The sequence below is a fragment of the Cebidichthys violaceus genome, unplaced genomic scaffold (genome assembly GCF_023349555.1).
Source record: "Cebidichthys violaceus isolate CVI_PGR_0920_01 unplaced genomic scaffold, fCebVio1.0.p SCAF_8, whole genome shotgun sequence".
Classification (NCBI taxonomy): Eukaryota; Metazoa; Chordata; class Actinopteri; order Perciformes; family Stichaeidae; genus Cebidichthys; species Cebidichthys violaceus.
In genome coordinates this window covers 13,729,752-13,751,690 of record NW_027176964.1, presented here as the reverse complement: position 1 = coordinate 13,751,690, position 21,939 = coordinate 13,729,752, and the positions used below count along the sequence as shown (strand labels likewise).

The following is a 21,939-nucleotide window of genomic DNA, read 5'->3' as shown; positions in this document are numbered from 1 at the left end:
GGTGCATCCTGATGCTTTTTTAACATAATGAATGGAAGAAATGCACACAGCTGCCGTCTCTCTGGGATCCGCCTGAACGTTTGAAGCTGCATTCTTGCAGAATCTAACCCAGTTCTCAGTGCGGAAGGAGCTCTGGCGTGCAGGAAAAAAGAATCTGCCGAGGGGAAGTGTTATTCACGACCCAGTTCCACCGAGGGAGAGGACGATGATGCTGCGTGTTAAGAGTTTATCACAGCATCACCCTCGACTGCTTTCTGACAACTTGAAGCTCAGGTTCAGGTGTTAATTGGGCCAAAAGTAACGTCGATTTCAATATTTAATTTTCCTTAACAATTAAGATGTGCAACTGTATGTTCACACATGTTTGTTGCACAACAAACATGTGTGAACATACAGTTGCATACAGTTGCTGTAGTGGAAAACACGAGACTAAATGAGCTGCAATGTAAAGAGATCATATAGGCGTAACTATTGTAATGAGATTTGGTCACAGTGCATACTTTGAGGCTCTTTACATGACATTCAGAGCATTAATTTAGCAGCAAAGATCTATTATCTATGTAAAGATATAATAGAGTAATGTCTACCTGAGCAGAGAATGAAGTCACTTTTCCTCCATGTGTTGTTTTTTACGCTTTTAGTGCATGTTAGTGCATGTGAGCGTGTCCCACTCCGCCGCTATAAAAAGTGGAAGTAGTCACCGTGACGTCACCCATTGGTTTGTAGACTGCTGCCTTTTTTAAGTCTCGAATTCAGCATTTTGGCCGTCGCTAACTTGCCTTTTTGCAACGAGATGTGACTTGAGAGGGAGGAGCTAAGTGCAACTGAACGCTGAATAAGACTTTTAGCTGACCAAAAATGTTACAATTAATAACATGAACTGAAAACACACTTTGAAAGAGTTAAAGTTCTAAGAACGCTGTAACAACGACCAGTCAGTCACAAAGTAGAGTTTGATGACGGTTCTGTTTGTTCTGTCTTCAGGTCCCAGTGAGCTGGATCTCAGTCTACTGGGTGAAACCAGCAGCCAGGCAGATGTTGCTTGCAAGTACGATGAGGTAAGATCCATTTCTAATTTTTGAATATGGAAGGTGATTTATCATTTGCGATACCTATTGTCAATTTTTTTTTTTTTTTAAACATCAGTTTTGGTAGCAATACCTTACTTTTAGAAAGAAAAACTCTCTCTTTTGTTAGTTTGTTTACCACATGAAAAACTTCTCTAAAACAGCTGTGTTTAATGTTGTCCTGAAGTACTGGAAGCAGCTATACAAACAGGAACATTTCTAACATAAAACACATTCAAAGAACAGATCTGATCAAATGATTTTGCACACAAGACCTGGCAAACCATTAAATGATCATTTTTCTGTAATTGCTGTAATTTTTTAATTTGAAAATTAGATGTTCAGATTACTCTAACTTCATGTTTACATAAACATGCAGCCACACTCCTCCACATCCTCTACTTTCACTCTCTCCCTGCTTTTTGTTTGCAAAACCATAAAATGGTAGATATTTTTTTATCAAAAATGGCAAATCGGTGAAACAGTTGAGGCCGGTGATTCAGAGAAGTCCAGAGAGGGACAATGTTGTTGTGTAATGCTTGGCGAGGGTGCAGACGAGCATCATTCCTCCACACTGCAGTGAAGCGTAACCCTGACCTCCGTCTCATTTCCCATCCTCCGAGTGTCTGGAAACAAATTGCTCAGCTCTCTCTCTTCCTCTTTATCTTCAGCATCTCTCTGTTTCTCTTCTACTCAATATTCTAACTCAAGGTTTTTCTTCTTTCCTTGGGAGCGTTGCTGCCTGAGGTGCTTTAATGTAGCTCAGTCTTCTAAACAGGCATCGGTGTCCCGGTGCATATTCTCTCTTTCAGCAGCACACCTCTTCACATTCATACAGTGCATCGAATTCACACTTGGGAGCTGCTCGTTTACTTTTGGCTGCTCAGTAGTGTTTTGCTGACAGTAATTCAGTGGTGGTTGAGTAAAAAGCCCACCTCTGCAACATTTGCTATCATTTTCTTCACCTCTCTCTCTCACTACTTAATATTTTATGTACACTTTTTCTGTTCTTTAATAACACCTTGCACCTTGAGTTTATTTGAAAAGGGCCCGTGTGTAGCATTTCGGGGGATCTAATATACATAACAATGTTGTCATTAGTGTATAATCACCTGAAAATAAGAATATTTTTTTTGTTACCTTAGAATGAGGAGTTTATACCTACATGCAGAGCAGGTCCTCTTCACGAAGTCTGCCGTGTTGCACTGCTCTGTTTCTATAGGAGCCCAGAAGGGACAAACCGAACACTGGCTCTAAACAAAGCCTTTCTCGTTACCTGAAGGACACCGTAGTTCTCAGAAATGCTTGTAAAACTGCAGCAACGTGAGCTTCAGAGTACAAAAGCATGGTTACTTCAGCAGCCATCTGACACTACTAAAGTAGCGTTATGGAAAAGGATCTGTTCCAGCTTTCAGAAACATTTAATGTGGAGCTCTCACATCAGGACAATACTCCAGGACACCGAATGTGATAAGATACAATGAGATGAGATGTGTATTTATCCCAAGGAAAATTGTTGTGTTGCAGTACAAAATAAGAAAGAGTGCAAATATGAAATGTCAATAAGGTGCAACTACAAAAAATATCAATGAACAATGAATCAATGAGTCAAACTCCAAAATACACACAATGCCAAAAATGTAATCAAGGTTAACTGCAACAAAGGTTGCTTCTTTGTGAGCAGTGAGGTCAGTCTCAACTTCCCAGCCAACATGAGATGTTCTATCTCACATTATAGATCGTGTGATACGAGCGTAAGCTCCAGAACCAGCCTGGTCTCCTACAGATAATGTAAAAAAAAAAAAACTCAATTCACTGTCAATTAAGTTTTGCGGAATTGTATTTTTTCCAGGATAACGTTTGTATCAAATACGTCTAATCAAAGTCTGAGTAAGTGGTCAGAGGGGACAGACGAGTCAAACACATTCACCCAGGAGACGGATGTTTGTGTCCCCATGTGAGTCCTAAAGTAACACTTCTTTTACCCAAAACATCATCTTTTACTGAACCCACCCAAGTGGTTTTGTTGCCAAAACCTAAACATAATTGAGAATGCAGTTTGGAAGCAGCAAAAGCACCACAAGCTGTTAAAAAACTATAACTATTGATTACGTATATTATGAAGAAATGTAGAAATGTTGATAGGAATTGTATTTCGGTTCAGAAGTGTTGAGATTCAACGTATCCGTGGTTTGCATAAACGTACAATGCCAACATTTTCTAATAATTTACTACTTTGGTCAGATTGTTTTTTGTTTAATACAGAAACCTGATCTGTTTAATATACTTTAAGAGTGGCTCGATGTTGAGTTAACTAATCAAAGGCTGCAGTGTTTCACCTTCTCACTCTCAGCCTCTATTGACATGTGGTGTCTATTGTCCACAGAGCTCGTCACAGTGTTTAATCTTCACCAGTCCTGTTCATGGACACATTTACTCTCACTGCTGGGTGCTTTGGTACAACAAAACATCCTGCTGGGTGTGATTATCTAATAAAAGGCTCTTAGTCATGCCACAGAACAGTGAGATTAAAGTGACAATGATTGAATAATGAGTAGGTGAAAGTGGTCAATAATTATCAGACACATTCAGAGCCAGCGTAACGCCTGATCCGTCCATACTTTAGACTTTGTAGAGGACAAGGAGAGGGAGAACCAAAACAGGCGGTCCCTGTCCCTGTGCAGCACTTCCTGTGGCCACGCTCTTTTCTGAAGTGGAACGAAGACGCCGTGCAGCCTTGTCATCCCATATTTGTGGCTTCGGATGTGAAACAGAGATGAATTTGCTACCGTGGCGATGCACAGAAAGGCAGAGCGGCTATTCTGGGTCTCTGAAGTAAAATCTTGTGGATTTTTTTCCTCCAATTATTTCTTGTTTTTCTCCACCTACAATTTATTCCTGATAAAAGAACATCTAATGTGGATGTGTATTATATGTCTGAGTCCATTTTAAAGTGCAATTCAGTGGTGGAATGTAACTAAGTACATTTTCTGGAGTATTGTAAGTAAGTACAATTTTGAGGTACTTCACTTGAGTAAACAGAATGGGTCATTTACCAGTGTTATATTATTATATGATAATTAGTTTTTAACACTAACAAATACATGTGGGAGCGTTTCATGTTATAGTTAATGTGGAGCCAATTTTAGTGTCAAATAAATGTAGTACAATAGAAAGTACAATATTTCCCTTTGAATTGTAGTAGAGGTATTAAGTAGCATAAAATGGAAATAATTAAGTAAAGTACAAGTATGTCAAAATTGTACACAATATGTACTTATTTACATTCCACCAGTGAAACACTATTTAAGGCCACATAGATGATCAGTTCAAACTAACTTCCATCATCACGTCACAAACGTGCAGAGCGTCATGCAGCTGCTTTCTGTATAAACATGACGATGATGAAGATCACGATGACGGTGATGAAGATGACGAGCACTCTTCAGCCCACCAGAGCGTCTCCAGACTCCTGTTGACGGACGTGACAGTTTGATGTTGTGGTCCCGAGGTTTGAAAATAACGAGTTGAGGCTGACAGCCGCACCTTATTTGATCAGCTCAGAGAGGTGACTCACCAGGAGAGTCTGACGTGAAGGGATTATGAGCAGAAATGAAGATCGACAGCCGACTCGTGCCGCTGACAGCATCATCATCGTCATCGTCGTGCTCCATTAGACGTCAGTGGGCTTTTTAGCCACACGAGAGAACGGTGCTCTCGTCGTGATCATGTCAGTCTCAACAACATGTCGCATGGTTTTCTATGTAACCTACAGACATTCATAGTTGTCAGAGGATCCATTAAGTTGAGGCACTTGTTAGAGATTTAACTATCCGCTTTGGTATCTCTGGTGGTAATGGTCAATGCTTCGTGGATTACTGGATTGTTGCATCAGTGTGATCAAGTACATTTCTTTTTCCAGGTATTTTAGTTCGCTGGTTTAGTCAAAAACTTCTGGTAATTACTTCTTTTAGGGATGGAAATGTTGGTCCGTCCACCACTTTGGTCCAGGCTGAAATATCTCAACGGAAAAAAATGATGTCTTGCCAGCATCTGTTCAACTGTTTTTTTTGTTGTCAATGGTTTGTAAGGAGCACTACAGCATCACAGAACAGCTAACATATAGAGACTTTAGGTTTTTAGATGTTGGTAGGAGCTTGTGTTTATGACCGTACATGTGTCCATCGCTCATCATCAACATACAGCATCAGTTTCACAGGAATTGAGAAAAACAATCTTCTTTTACAGAGGGTTTATGTGTGTGTGTGTGTGTGTGTGTGTGTGTGTGTGTGTGTGTGTGTGTATTTACATACATATTTTGTCTCCATTACGTGTTCGCAAGGCGTGCTGTGCATGTGTTTCTCTCTCTCTCTCTCTCTGAGTCATCAGACCAGTTGGTGTACCCACATGCCAAGCTGGCTCGTCGTTGGCACCCAGCACTCCCCCACACTGACGGCATTTATTTAACACTCTCAGAGCTCTGCTTCCCTTCATTCTGCGTCTCTGCTGTTATCCTCTACTGAATGTAACTGTAGCTCCACTTTCCACTGAGCCCTCTGCAAACAGCCACGTGTCTAAATCACAAACAGTCGGTTTCAGAATTATTGGTGGTCGAGCGCTGCTAATAACTGGAAATGTCAAGGAAGGTCATTTTTCTTTCAGTCCTCCGTCTGCAGGAGCTCTGTTCTGAGACCAGCTCAACTTTGATTTGTAGCGCTTCACACCCATCACAGAACAGCTCAGTCATCATGGTTACAACGTTGACCGTCGGTAGGAGACAGGAAACAATCATCCGTCCCTGGTGTTAAAGTCTGATGTTTTGTTACTCCATCCATCCACCTCCAACCGTGTCCCCACATGGACACCATGTAACCAAGATCTGATGAAGACGTAATGTCACAATACCGTAGTTGTACAAAACTGATTGTTTTACCCTTTTGCACCTGATACAATATTTGGATGTTTAATTCCATAAATTGCATAAACAATTTAGTAAAATTATTTTTGGCACAGTGTGAGAACGAGAACAGCTTCATGTTTTTCTCCGGCAGACGCTCATCTCAGCGCTATATTTATAGCGCACATCAGATGTTTTTCACTCGAATGTTAAGTTGGATGTTCAGTTTTCAAATATTCAATTGCTTTTTGGTGGGAAGTGAAAAGAAAACTTGGTGGTTATGAAGCAGAAAATGTCTCATTTAGAGTCTTTTTAATAGCTGCATGCCTGAGAGACCCACCTAGTAGACACAATAGATGCTCACTTTTAATGTTTGTAACAAGACTTTTGTAAATGTGTTGCACAATTTGAATAGTTTTCTACTGCCAACAAACATCATGAGAATGTAAGTTTGTGTTGGATGATGCAGATTTGTTCCAGTTTTTTTCTAAATGAAAAGACAATGACGACATCAGTTTTTTTACATTCTCTCCATACTCCCACAACTTGGTGCTTGCGTGACTGATCTATTCAGACATCCGTTTGCCTTTTTAAAAGATCCATTAACGTTTCAATTTTGAAGCCTTTCTGCTGTATTTGAATAGAAACGAGACAGCACTTAACTACAGAGTCCATTAGGCAAATACACTATTTGATAAATTGTTCCCTCAAATTGTCCCAAATTAAATTACAAATCATTCATTCATATTATTAAATCATGCATTCAATATAATTATTTTGTTCACTTTATTCGGTCATTCGTGTCCTCAAATTGCTTAATGCATTCAAATGAACAGTGTTACATTACATTACATTACAGTCATTTAGCAGACGCTTTTATCCAAAGCGACTTACAATAAGTGCATTCAACATTGGTTATCAAAAGAACTACTAGTCACCAGAAGTCATAAGTACATTTCCTTTTCCAAACAAGCATCTAAGAGCATGAAGCAGAGCATAACTCAGAGCCAAAGTACAGGGCAGAAACAAGAAAAACAGTTAGTGCTATAAGTAATACGAATACAATAAGTGCAACAAGCTAGTATGAAAACAATAAGCGCTAAGTGGAAGGCTCAGGGTAGCACTTCCTGAAGAGGTGGGTTTTCAGCCTGCGCCGAAAGATGGGCAGCGACTCCGCTGTCCTGACGTCAGTGGGAAGTTCATTCCACCACTGTGGGGCCAGGACAGAAAACAGCCGTGACCGGGTCGATCGGCTGCCAGGACCTCTGAGCGACGGGGCGACCAATTGCCCCGAGGCAGCAGAGCGAAGTGGTCGGGCGGGGGTGTAAGGCTTGACCGTGGCCTTGAGATAGCCCTGTAGGCTAGCACCAGAGTCTTAAACTGGATGTGAGCTCTTACAGGTAGCCAGTGTAGAGAACGGAGAAAGGAAGTTGTGTGGGAGAACTTGGGGCGATTGAACACCAGGCGAGCTGCGGCTTTCTGGACAAGCTCCAGAGGTCTGATGGCCGACGCCGGGGCTCCGGCGAGTAGAGAGTTGCAGTAGTCCAGGCGGGAGATGACAAGAGCCTGGATGAGAACCTGCGCCGTCTCGTCAGTCAGGAAGGGACGAATCCTCCTGATGTTGTAGAGCAGGAATCTGCAGGAGCGTGTAACGGATGAAATGTTTGCCGAGAATGACAGTTGGTCATCCAGGGTCGCACCCAGGTTCCTCGCAGTCCGAGTTGGCGTCACCACGGTATCATCAATGGTGATGGACAGGTCCCGGTGCAGGCAACCCTTCCCCGGGAGGAACAGTAGCTCAGTTTTGTCTAGGTTGAGCTTGAGGTGGTGTGTCGTCATCCACTTCGAGATGTCAGCCAAACACGCAGCGATGCGCGTCTCCACTTGGGTGTCACCGGGGGGAAATGACAAGACCAGCTGGGTGTCATCGGCATAACAATGGTAGGAGAAGTCATGCAAGCGAATAACAGAACCCAGAGATGTTGTGTAGAGCGAGAAGAGAAGGGGGCCCAGAACTGACCCTTGCGGAACCCCCGTAGTCAGCATGCGTGGTTACGACACGGCCCCCCTCCAGGTCACCTGGTAGGATCGACCCGTCAGGTAGGATGCAAACAGGGAGAGTGCAGAGCCTGAGACGCCCATCCCCTCGAGGGATGAGAGGAGGATTTGATGGTTCACAGTGTCAAATGCCGCAGACAAGTCCAGGAGAATCAGGACAGAGGAGAGAGAGTTAGCTCTCACGGCGTGAAGCGACTCTGTCACCGCAAGGAGGGCCGTCTCTGTCGAGTGACCCACTTTGAACCCGGACTGGTGAGGGTCCAAAAAGCTGTTTTGGTGGAGATAGGAAGACAGTTGGTTAAAGACAGCACGTTCAAGTGTTTTGGATAGAAAGGGTAGAAGAGAAACCGGTCTGAAGTTCTTGAAATCAGAGGGGTCAAGTGATGGTTTCTTCAGAAGGGGGGTGACTCTGGCGGCCTTGAAGTCCGTGGGAAAGCATCCTGAAACAAGACATGTGTTGATGAGGTGGGTGAGGAAAGGAAGGAGTTCAGTCGCAATAGACTGAAGAAGAGGGGAAGGGATCGGGTCAAGGGAGCACGTGGTGGGGCGGTTAGATGTAACAAGGTTGAGGACCTCGTTAGGGAAGAGAGGAGCCAGAAAGGGTAAGATGGGGCGTGGAGATGGGAGGGAGAGCTGTGGGGGCAGGATTGGAAAGGGTAAGATGGGGCGTGGAGATGGGAGGGAGAGCTGTGGGGGCAGGATTGGACAGGGAGAGAGGGGCTGAGAGAAGGAGGATCTGATATCGTTTACCTTCTTGTCAAAGAAGTTGGCGAAATCATCAGGGAGAAGGGAGGAAGTAGGAGGAGGGGGTGGGGGTTGGAGGAATGAAGTGAAAGTTTCAAAGAGTTTTTTGGGATTGGAAGCAGAGGTTAGGATTTTAGAGCAGAAGAACGCAGCTTTAGCAGTAGATAGAGAGGAGGAAAAAGTGGAAAGAAGAGCTTGGAAGTTAAGAAGGTCCTCCGGGAGTTTGCCTTTTCTCCATTTACGCTCAGCCTCTCTTAGGCTCCGTCTATCAGTACGCACTGAGTCCGACAGCCACGGGGCAGGTGGAGTTGGGCGTGCAGGCCTGGAGGTGAAGGGACAGAGTTTGTCCAAAGTAGAAGTTAGGGTGGAGAGGAGAAGATCAGTAGCAGTATCAGGGGATAGGAGAGAGAAGGATTCAGGGTCAGGGAGAGCAGAGGTGACAGAAGCGGAAAGATCAGCAGGGGAGAGGGAGCGGAGATCACTCCGGGTAGAAACCATGTGGGTAGGTGGAGGAAGTGATGGAGCAGAGAATAGGGAGAGGGAGTAGGACATGAAATAGTGGTCGGAGAGCTGGAGGGGAGTGACAGAGAGGTTAACAGTAGAACAGTGCCTAGTGAAGATAAGATCCAGCTGGTTGCCGGCCTTGTGGGTAGGAGGAGAAAGAGAGTGGTAAAGGTCAAAGGAGGAGAGGAATGAAAGAAGAGGTTCAAGCTTATCGGTCTGGATGTTGAAGTCACCGAGCAGGATGAGCGCCGAGCCATCGTCATGGAAGTGCGAGACTAACGTGTCAAGCTCCTCCAGGAACTCACCAAGAGGCCCTGGTGGGCGATACACAACAGCAATTTATTCATTCATTCATTTATTGCTTTGTCCCCCTGACGCTCTGTTGAATTTAATGCAGATTTATTTTTATTTTATAAATGCACTGCATTTTGTGAGATGTCTGTTAAACATAATGTTGTGGTTCACATCCCATAAACATGAATATATATGGAGATAACAGATTGCATTGTCATAATATCTTTCTGTTGATACTGCGAATGCTCAAAAGGTCCCTTCAAGGTTCTGGAGCGCTAAAAAGAACGTTAATAGGGAGAATGAATAATTCGCTATTTTATCAATTAACAACAACATATAACGGAACAAATGATTAATTCTAGGGAATAAATTAAAGCTGCAAGGGGTCAGTTGTGAAATGTGAAAGAATTTGGTCGCAGTGAACCAACAGAGAATCATTCTGCCGACTCTGCAGACGTCTTTCAGCTCTTTGTTTTGGTTTTACAGCTCGCGGCTGCTCACAGTGAACAATCTCTCATAAATTGTCTATAGGCTACACCACCTGTGACAAAGTTAGCAGCTGGGGAACATATAATGTATCAGTGGTGCCGAATCTATTTGGTGCCCCTGAAATGATATGTGGCTCCAGCCTTGGCTCCCCTTTTGAAATGGTCTAGGACCGTGGACACAAACACGACTCCAAATGAATGCTTAGGTTTCTCCATATCTGCTGGAGTAACGTGTAAATAAGCTACTGTGTGCTAACACATTCACCATATCAACATTACGTGGTGACAATATGTCAAAGAGATCCGGGTGAAAATCCTCCCTACGAGCGACTCTTTTCACACATAACCCATAATCATTTGAGCCATCACATGAATATTTATAGTGTAGCAATTTGAATTATTAGAGGGATCAGATTACTTAATAACTTAATTCATTAAGCATGATTTTCCTTCTTTATTAACTAAAACGATTCCTGCTTTATCTCCGTCACGGCTGTGGATGTTATCCTCCTCTGTACTTCACAAAGATCAGCAGTGCTCCCGGTGTAATCATTCATTATCAGCATTATGAATATCACCTATGCAGGCTGTTTGTATGTTTGTCTTTTTCTGGTGTCACCAGACTGTGGCATTGTCTTAATGACGCACTTGAGTTATATCGCTGGTCATTTGAGCCCGAAAGAAGCAGACGGCCAAAGCTGAGAAAGGATAACCATGGAAACCTGCAGCAATGAGGCTTCAGGGAGAAATTAATTTTTGATAACGGTCTCAAATATCTGAAACAGTTGATGTGCGCCTGAATCGAATGAATCATTTCATTCTCTCGAAACAGATTAAAGACGGTGGAAAAATATCTTTCAGCCAATTATTTCTGCCCGGCGTTGACTCGGTTAAGTGTTTGTAATGGTGATGCAGTGAATGAGGCTGCTGACGGTTTCTGTCCTCCTCCAGGCTCCGACCTCGTGTTTGAGACTGAGGGTTTACTCTGCACTTACTCTCTCAAATGCTCTTTCATCTTTTTTGTCTTTTCTCTCTTTCCTGTGTTTGTTTTTTTTGCCGTCAAATACTGTATATTTTTTAAACGGGTCCCTTGTCTTTTGTTCCATTGACTCCTGTCTCTTTCAAACAACGTTATATGGACAGTTTCAACAACAGTTTCAATACACAAAGCCAGGGGCCTGTTCCACAAAGGTATTTTAGACTGGTCTGTGGTGTTGATATAGCCTTAGTTTTATTCTTAGATTATTCTCATGCAAGTTAGACAGATTATTTTAAACCCTAAAAGGCAAAATAAGAGACAGGTTTCCTTGGTAACACTCAGTGACATCTGTTGATCATTGGCAACCAAAAAGAGGAAAACATGGCTCATAAATTGTTGTTTGTTAGTAATGTTTTGCAGTAAAGAGAAGCAAAAGAGTTTTTAGGGACTAATATTTAGCAGTGAGACAGCATCATGTACTGTTTGGGTGTCTGATAGAGCTGCAATCCATTTAATCATTGATTCACCTGCCAGTTATTTCAGTCGTATTGTATTATTGGTGTTGTGTATATAATATCAGATAAGAGTAGAAAATTCCCATCACTTCCTTAAGGTCTCATCTTAAAATGTCTTCTTCTGTCAGACCAACAATCCCAAACCCAAAAAGTAAATCTTCACAATTTAGATGCTGGAACAAACATGAAAAATGACGTTTATCGGTTAATTGAGTATAAAAATAATTGCCGATTCATTTATTTCTTTTTCAGTTGATTAACCGATTACATGACTAATAGTTTCAGCCGTTGTGTCACAAACTTTTGTCTCTTCTTTTATCCCAAGTTTTAATCAATTAGGCATTGAATGGTCGACAAACGCACATTGATGACACAACATATTGAAAAAGAAGACATAAAGATGGATTTGAAAAGTAAAATATAGATTATAATACAAATGTCTCCATCTTCACAGGTCGAAGAGGAGGAAGATATTGGGTATGCTGAAGGAACCACAGAAAGTGAGTTGATGAAATGATTCAAACTATTGTCTTTCCTCTGTGACCTGCAGCTGACATCGCAACTTATCACCAAAGCTTTAATCAGCAGCTACTGCACATATTTGTCCTCCTCTGCCTTCTTTTATAAACCAGAAGAAGACTTCATTCAGCATTTTATCGCACACACACACACACACACACACACACACACAAACAAACACACAAACACACACACAAACACACACAGTTTCATCTCAGTAAATGCTAAGCGTGTCATGTAACTGTTATGCACCAGAAGCCTGAATTAACTTCTCCTCCCTGCAGCCTGTGTGTGTGTGTGTGTGTGTGTGTGTGTGTGTGTGTTTATCAGTGTTGCTCTGCATCAACAGTATTGATTGTATAATGGGGGGGAGGAGGGCTTGTCTGTTGATTGTCTGAAGTACAAATCTGTTTTCTATAATTGTGTGTGTGTGTGTGTGTGTGTGTGTGTGTGTGTGTGTGTGTGTGTGTGTGTGTACACAGTATGCTGCACGTGTGTTAATCTGCACCACATGTTAAACTCTGATTTTCTTTCTTTTGACAGGTTATTGTACAGGACAGAAGAAACCAAAGGTCATCTTCATGATGGGTTAGTACATGTAGACACACACACACACACACACACACACACACACACACCTCAGCACTGGTGAAGCCTACCTCATTTGAAAGAGCTGAGAGGCACACACACACACAGGGAGGATAATAATGTGCAGCTGCGCTGGCTGTAAACTGGCTACTCATACACACTCTCTCTCTCTCTCTCTCTCTCTCTCTCCCTCTCTCACACACACACACACACACACACACACACAAAATAATACCCATCAGCTGCTCTGACAGGAAACGACAGATGTTCTGTTCATTTCAGACGACTGACGGAAAGTTAATTAAGTAATTTTAAAAGTTTCAGCATAAAAGTATTCTCCTGTAGAATTTCACGGCTCGTTTCAACAATGCTCATCAGCAGAAAACAAGACACTGATTATTACATGAAGAGAATAAAAGTGGAAAATGTTAAATACGCCACTACGCTACACTAAGTACTCATTAAGAACTTCACTCACAAAAGACATCCTAATAAGTGTTGAAAAGAGGGAGTCTTTATAGTTGTCAGCTTATATGTTTTGTAGATTTACAGTTTATTTATCACATAATACTAATGGGTGTATTTATTATGGACTTATTCACTGTTATCTGTTATTTTAAAGATGATATGGTTTGAAATATTTTGGCAGGTTTGATGGTCCCCTGTTTCCAAGCAGCCTAACGGTTTATTATTTATCATTATGGTAACATACACACACACACACACACACACACACACACACACACACACCAAAACAATTAGACAAGTCATTTCGTTTTAGAGTGGTGGTTTTTGAGATCAATTATTATGCCGCAGCATTGAAGCTGTGTGGCTTACTCTGCTGCTTATTGAAGACAAAAAATGTTAAAATCTTCAGCATTACGAAATTGAAATACACACATAAACACTTACAGCTTCAAAGTTCTGTTCCGGTGCAGCAGATGAGAAAATATACTTATTTATTTCCACCCTCTGGAGGCAGAGTGGGTGTTTTTTGTGATCAATTATTATTCCGCGACGTTGAAGCCGCTTGGCTCAATCTGCTAATCGAAGACAGGACTAGAGGTAAAGGTTAATAAGACATCTGAGACACACAGAGTCTCCGTTACCCAACGATCACTTTGCTACCACAGGAAAATACTAAAAATACTGTCTTTAAAATGTCATCGGTTCTCTCTTCCACACAGCTACGTATGTGTATTTGTGTTTAAGCCCCTTTCCATAAGAACCAACATGACAAATCCCCAGTGATCTGTACTAACAGCAGTTTGTCTGACTGTTTGAGAAACAGAGGTTGAGTTAGAGCTGGAGCTTTCCCTCAGCAGGAGCAGATAATTGGAGGAAAATGCCAACTGCATATATAACAAACCGTCACCTCCGCTTGCATGTGTCTCCTGAGCAGATTTTATACCGTATAACGAAAGGTTGGCCCCGTTGGCTAACATATTAATTTTCTATTCCGCTTGCAGCAAATTGTTATCATACCTTCAGTGTGTTTTAACAGAAAGAGAGACTCACCAGAAAGAAAGACAGAGATGGTCTCCAGCTCTCGTCACAGCATCAGGTTCTGCTGCTGTAACGGCCGACTGCTGTTGTTGCACTGTGCCGTTATCTCCGTGAATGAACATTAGTGCTGAACAATTAATGGAAATTGTATCGCCATATGGCCAACTGCCATTTTCCAATCGCAGGAGGCGCAATATTTGTTAAAGCGTGACACTACAGGCAAAAGCATAATGTTTTCTGGCAGTGGGTCATTTTTGAGATTTTGGGCTATTTAGTTTCTATAAAATGTCTTCTTTGGAAAGAAAACATCCAAAATCATTTTTTTCAAAATGTATGGAATTGTACAATACTTATCTTTATATGGATTTTTTTCTCATAACCTGAGCCACAAATCTCCACTTCAGTAGCACTTACATACACCAAACTTTCCAGTTTCATTCCCATCTATATTCTGAAGGTTTTTGCTGAGGGGTATATTCATCTGTCATTCATAGCCTGGTGTATATACAATTTCATTCCTTCCATTCCTGCAGCTTTAAAAACAGTTTGTCTCCCTAACTTCAAACCAGCATAGTAGTCCAAGGGAAGAAATCCTAGAAAACTTTATGCTCAAATTCAATTCTAGGGTCAATTGATCAGAAAGAGCCCATTTCTTTTATTTCCAGTGGACCACTCCTCTCGTTTAAAGAGTAATCTTTCCACTATTCGGGGAAAGCTGGAAACAACAATGTATGAAAATCATAAAATGGTGTCCGTTTCGGCGATGTTTGCGCTAAATGCATCTTCCCTATCTGAATATTTAGTCAAGCATATGAACACTTGATACTGCTTTATTTATAGCATTTTAAAATTGTCAAGAGCACTTTCAAAAGCCAAGTTACAAATATGTCACAACAAGGAACAACTGTAAGGACTAAATTATGCAGTGCAAGTAAAAACCGACTAAGCTATTTACCTATGATGACTCATTATCTGGTGGAGCAAGTAGTTTGTGTATTACATCAACTGAATCCTGACTGGGGGGATCAGTTTTGTGTCCCCTCATAGGACAGGTCGTCTTTCCAGCTGGGTCACACGTGATGCTGACTTTGCAAACACTGTCTCAAGAGGACTCACTTATGAGGACACATCTCTTATAAATGTAAAGTTAATGTCCCCTCGTCTCTGGCTGTCGCTCTACTGCTGCTGATGCTGCAGCTTCGGGGGTTTATCTGTCAGACTTTTTTTATCTGATGAAGACGAAGTGCTCAGAGGTACTTTACGATCATCTACCTGCCCTGTGAAATGCTGTCGAGAGACAGTATAAGACCGTCTTTGTAATATGTTGGGGAAAACAGAAAATAGCAGAATTGTTCAGTTGGGCACATTGCTTTAATTGACTCGTGGGATACAAGATCACCCACTTTTTACTTTCACTCTTCTTTCCACAGCTGGTTCTGGCTGTTGGCCATTGTCTCATTTGTGATCTGGTAAACAGTACATCAGTACATCCATGTACATAGAGTTATAACCGGTGATTTAATTAAAAAGATGTCTAAATTATGACATTTCTTATTAAAATGAATAAAAACTATTCTCTTTTCTTTTCAAATACTAGGAAATATATGTTCTCAAAACTGCTTTAATTAAAAGTTGGAAGAGAGGAGTTTAAAGGTGGTTTTACTTTATGTGGGTTTCTCCATCAAAACCCTCCCCGACTATAAGAACTGATGGAAAAGTTGAAGCAGTGTTCTGCTGCGGTGCTTCAGAAAGAAAGCGGAGATGGCGCCTGAGGGAAATGCTAATGTGAGGTTTCACTGGTGTCGAGGCTTTCAGCCTTTTTTCATCTTCTCTCCTTCATGTCCCGCTGCTCTCCCTCACTTCCATCTTCCTTATTTCGCTTTCCTTTTAGTAATCAGACTTGCATTTTAATATTGAAAGCCCTGCTGTTGGTGTGAGAGGTAATATTGCTTTTAATCTTCAGTTTTAATAATGTTTTGTATTGATACCATGACAATTTTGCACTTTGGTGGCTCTTGATGAAAACCAAGACTGTCATTAACAAGCAGCCACCAGCACAGCCTCGTGTTAAAGGATAAACGGCTGGTGTTTCCTACTGTTGACAAATCAAACAGAAAGACCAAAACCAACAATTCATTTGTCCTTCTCTCAGCGCTCTCTGATGGTCTGAGGCTCTCAGCTCCAAGCACATTGGTTCCCACTGGTGGTAAAATATCTCTTCTGCTTAGTGGATGGTGACAGTGGAAAGGAATAATATCTTCACAGCAGACTCAATCATCTGCTGGGAATACAGCTAAGAACATTTTTGATTTTTCTTGATGTTAATAGATGAAGCATCTCAATTAGTGGAGGCGAGAAGCTTGTGTCGTCTGCAGACCTATTTAAATAAATGTACACCGTTTATTTCATATTTGATGCTTATCAGAAACTTGGGGTGATGTTTTAACTAGTGATGCGCCGTTTCAACTTCTTCAGTCCCGATACCTGAGCTTTGAGTATCAGCGGATGCCGAGTACCAAGCCATGATCAACAGTATCAAATACTGCACTGAGATCAACCAGTAGCAATGAAGACGTGATAAATCCACAGAGAATTATCATCCAAATCTGCAGCTCGCATCACATTTACCAAGCTTTATAGTGAGTTTCAGCAAATTGTTTAGCTGTCCAGCCCACAACTTCACTGTTTTGGTTCACTCACTGCTCTCATAATGTTATTTTCGGCTGTTGCTATTTTCAGAGAAAAAGCTCTAAAAACACCACCTGCTCAGCACCAAACAGCAGATAAAGTTCGGTGAACATTTAGCAGCTAAGGAGTTCAAGGTTTCCATCGGGAGTTAGACGAAAAACAGAGTTAAAAGGAGAGTGAATATTGTATTTATATTCAACAGGTGGCCGAATACACAACTCTAAATCAGTGATAATGTTGCTCCGTGACATGCTGGATGTGTAAATAAGCGACTTATTAAGTTCTCCATATAAACTTGAAATAATTCATTGGCGTTCAGTTCAGTTCACAGCTTGTTTCCACTGTGCCACAAAGTTATTTCAGGTTTAAGTGATGCTGTAAAGATCCCACTTCTCCTGAGCATGAAAAATAATCCTGTGTACACAGTATATAAATCATTTCATTTAAGTGGAGAACAATAACTCAAATGAAAAGCAGCGGCAGTTCCGTACAGTAAAACAGCACAGAGGCATTATTAATTCACTTCATCTTGTGTTAAAGCTTTTGTCTGTCAAAGCCAGTTAATCTGAACTCATGGTCTCAGGGAGAGGGAACTATCTTTACCCACAGAACCAGCTAATGCAGCAGGTTTGAGTTTGACCCGACTCTCCAAGAGAGTCCCTAACAAGATTCTTAGGGTTTTAGCTTCAGCCCGGGTTGGTCATTATTTTACTTCCTGACAGAGGCGTGAAGCAGCAGAGGAATACTTCTAGTGAGTAGGCTCGGGGGGGTGTTGGTGAAATATATACAGTCAGGGAACATGTGCTGAATGTACAATGAATGAATCCATAATTTCACCCACTTCTATTTCCTGACTCCCCGGTCGTCCCTGGGTGAGCCGACCCCCGCTCATATCAGGTCGTGCTCTCAGAGGAAATGGTGATGCGGGCGTTTGTTTTTGGAGGAGCAACACTGAGAATACTGATGAATGGAGAAGCACGTCCTGAGTTTTATTACTGTGCCAAAGGCTGGTTATGATAAAGCACCAGTGTCTACTGAACACAGCTTCATGGCCATGTAATACAGTTAACCTGCTATAAAAACACCTACAGACCCCACAGCGCAGCAGTCAGACTGCTGAGAAAGTTGAGATTTTTTTAATATTTTAAAAGGAAATCAGCTAAAATGTAATCGCTCAATGGGGACTGATTAGAAAAGCAGTGTGTTTTTCTTCTTGTGTCTGTTGGATGTATGCTGCCTGCCTGCCTGCTCTTGTACTTCCATCTTTGTGAGGACCAGTTGACCTGGGAAAGTGAGTAAATTTTGGTCAAAGGCCTGCTTGGTGTCTTTAGGGTTGAGGCTGGACTTTTAAGTTAAGGTTAGGTCATGTGTCAGAGAGGCGGGAGATGCTATCATCTTTAGATAAGGGGAGAACAAAGGTTATTTTTAGTCTCTTCTCCTGATGCTTGTCCTGGAGCTCCTCAAATACACTTGATTTAAAAATCATAAAAAAAACAACCAATCTACTCAAAGCTTTTTTCCCAGCAAAAAAGTTTTAATGTAGACTTGAGACCTAGAAATAACAATCCAACTTCACTACATGAAAAGGGACAGAAACAATTGGGTCGAGAGAAGTTTAAAGCCTGGCTCCTTTCTCACCTCTGCACAGCCGGCCAATCAAAGCGTGAAGTGAAGAGTGTTATAGAAGTATAAAGTGGCATGAAACGATATAAAAGTAAAGTACCTCAAATATGTACCTATAGGTAGCACTTCACTGGTTAAGGTTACGTGTGTGTGTGTGTGTGTGTGTGTGTGTGTGTGTGTGTGTGTGTGGAACCAAGGTGGCGGTGCAGGTAAATTTAGTTACAGTGGAGGAGATAATGATCAAGTTAGTGATAACTTGACTCTCAGCAATGAATCAGACCTGTAATATGCACATACATGCACACACATGCACACACACACACACACACACATACACTTACCCACCTGATATCTGTTTCCATTTTTTATATCCTGCCTCTATAACTCTGCCCCCTCTCCCACATCAACTTTTCCCACATATAGGCCTGTCACGTTCACTTCTTTTGTTGGACATTATACTCTCACAAAATATTTGCGATAAACAATGTTATTGTCATTTTAAGCCACTGATATGCTATTTATATTGTCATTATAAGTACACCCTTTAAAAGAGCAATTCACTTTTTTGTTTTCCTTTCTTAAAAGATATTTAGACATTGGAATGGGAAAAATAAAATAAAATAATCAAAACTATACATAAAATGGACTTTCCGGGTCTATTAACAAAACTGTGCAATGTCTGCTCATTGCCCAACTCTTAAATTAGTAGGGAAAACCCTGCTGTTTATTCTGACATGTACAGACAACAGGCAATATCCAGGTCAGCAAACATGATGGAGGTCATGTCCATATATTGTACAATACGTCAATATTGTGACAAGCCTATCCACATAAATAGAGATGCACCAATCCCACTTTTTCAGTCCTGATACAGAGTAGCAATCCGATACCAGTGTTTGATTAATAAGCTGTATTCCTCACTGAGAAGAAGTGATTGGGACCATTCTTTCATGTGTAAGGAAACATCAGGCTTGACTTATTGCTTGACTAACAAAATATAACAAATAAATATATAGATATACATTTACTGAATTGTTGTCGTACACCAGCAACTTTGTAAAAAAAATCTTCAAAATTACAATTAATTTGTAAACCTGACCCTGGGCCTATTTTTAACTTCTGAAAAAAAGCAATTTCAGGATATTTGTTTTTAGGAATTATGTAGCTGCAAGCTTCAAACCTCTCCCAGGTCATAGCACAATATGTATAGAGTCTCTCTGCAAAATTGTACTTTGATAAAGTGAAGCATTCAAAAGTTAGAGAGGTTTTAGTACAGAGAGGTCAGGCGAGGTCAGCCAAAATGTAATTTTGTTCCAGCTGTCCCATTGTAATTTTATATACTATATAATTATATATTTCACTTATTTTATCACTAATAGTGTTCAGTCTATCCAAATACAGCAGTTTGGCATCATTTTGAGAGCCTAAATTCTATCTGAGCTTGTTTATATGGGACTTTGTCATCTGAATTCCAGTTTTTTTCTCTTCCAGGGGCCTTCCAGGGCCTATGATTGGTCGAATTGACTCAATGAACCTTCACTAGATGCATCAGAGCCCTTGCTATTGAGACAACACAGCGTGATTTTGACAGAATCGTTAGCCAGTCAGAATCCAAAAACTCCCCGAGCGTCAAATTTCTAAAATCCAATTTGCTGAAACGTATAACCCAAAATCTTGAACAGGAATTCAAATTCCAGTATATAATGTATATAGTATATAAACAGAGAACTGAATTGAATAGATCTGTGCTAGTCACCAATCGGATCCTGATATTTGAGTCAGTATCAGCCCAATATCTGAGATCGGTGCAAACATATAAATACTCACATCCTCTTCTTTCACCTCTCAATTTCCTCCTCGTCATTACTCGGCGACTACTTGGCTGTGAGGATGGACTGACCCCTGCTTGAATCTTTGTATGTGTGTGCGTGTGTGTGTGCGTTCTCTCAGGTGGTCCGGGCTCAGGGAAATCTCTGCAGTGTGAGCGGATGGAGGAGAGGTTCGGCCTGCGTCATGTCGCCCTGGGTGACCTGCTTTGTAACGAGCTGCAGTCTCACGGCGACAGAGGACGTCACCTGCGGGACGTCCTGGAGAGAGGAGAGCAGCTGCCAGAGGTGAGTGGGGCATTTACATTATTAAAGTAAAGAAGTAAAGTAAACTAAATACTACACTACCCATGAGGCATGGTGGCCTGGAGAAAAAGACAGTTCGAGGCACAAATCAGAGCGGTAGCAATTTCAAACTTCTCCATCGTTGCGGTTGAGAAGAATACGAGGCAAAAAAAAAGTCTTTTATTTTTTACGCCCTATGACTCAAAGTAGTTTTGCAGTGCAAGAAGAACAATCAAGCTAGAATCAGGCAGACAGCACTATGAAAATAGATTTTTGTGTTTATTTCACAAATTGTACACTTGGCTCTAAAATTACAGTCTTCAATACATCAAAGCATGAGTTTATAAAAAAACAGACAGAAAGTGGTTTGTTTTGAAATCAAAACAAGAAGAGGATATTAAGGAGTAGCAGTTATTAGAAATTGGCAGCATGTCTGAACATAAAAAAAGAAAAAAGATGTCACAGAGACACCTACACTGTTTGCCTGACAGCTGATCTCTGGGAGCAGTGAGCAGTGGGTTGAGTGAACAAGATAATACCTCAAATAAACATTTCATAAAAAACAATTCCCTCCATGCTGTCATCAAAAAGAAACATGTCAAACCACAGCTCTAAAGCTGTATACTAAATAAATATGTTTTTCTACTAAAGGCCTGATGAAATAAATAGAAGAGGGTGCTCAAAATGGCTTTCACAGAGACTGCACACTCTATACAGAGCTGGCATGGATGTCTGAGCATTTACTGGAGCTGCAAACGACCACACTTACATCATTCAGCACAGTGAAGGGGGACTTTAAAAATGTACAGTACGTAAATCCAATAAATGATATCATTATATATCAGTGCAGTGGGCTTCAGCAGCAGCTGTACACGGTGGAGGTGAGTCTGCTGTGTTCAGCATTAATTATCACACATTTATCAAGACATGGCAACCTTGTGTTTCTGTGCGTTCAACAGTCAATTATATCGACAGCGAAGGGATCTCCGTGACATTTTCTGCTGACATTCAGGGTCCCAAGAGGATAGCGCCTAATGACTTCTCATTTGTTTTCAGTTGTAATTATTATCGTTTACATTAAAAAAAAAATTAATTCTAAAATGACACATTTTTGCTGGGTTCAGCTACTTTTTGTCTAATGCAATAGTGCAAAACCTTCTGATATTCACTTAGTTGATTGGCAGACAAACAATAGACAAAAGACAAATAATTGGAAATTAATAAATAGTGAAATGTCACAATGTGCAGATTTCTGTCCACAGTTTTTTTTACATCTAATTAATTAAATAACCACTGAATAATTTGATCATATAACAAATACACACACACACACACACACACACACACACACACACACA

At 41.2% G+C, this 21,939-nt stretch overlaps 1 protein-coding gene across 1 annotated transcript in view; it reads left to right on the top strand.

Annotated features, from left to right (window-relative positions):
* Nucleotides 1–21,939, top strand: part of ak5 (adenylate kinase 5) — a 63,228-nt gene that overhangs the window by 33,353 nt on the left and 7,936 nt on the right. The window contains exons 8-11 of the mRNA XM_068738062.1: nucleotides 985–1,058; nucleotides 12,001–12,046; nucleotides 12,609–12,653; nucleotides 20,421–20,584. Coding sequence (XP_068594163.1) covers nucleotides 985–1,058; nucleotides 12,001–12,046; nucleotides 12,609–12,653; nucleotides 20,421–20,584 — 329 coding nt within the window. The remainder of the gene's footprint in view (nucleotides 1–984; nucleotides 1,059–12,000; nucleotides 12,047–12,608; nucleotides 12,654–20,420; nucleotides 20,585–21,939) is intronic.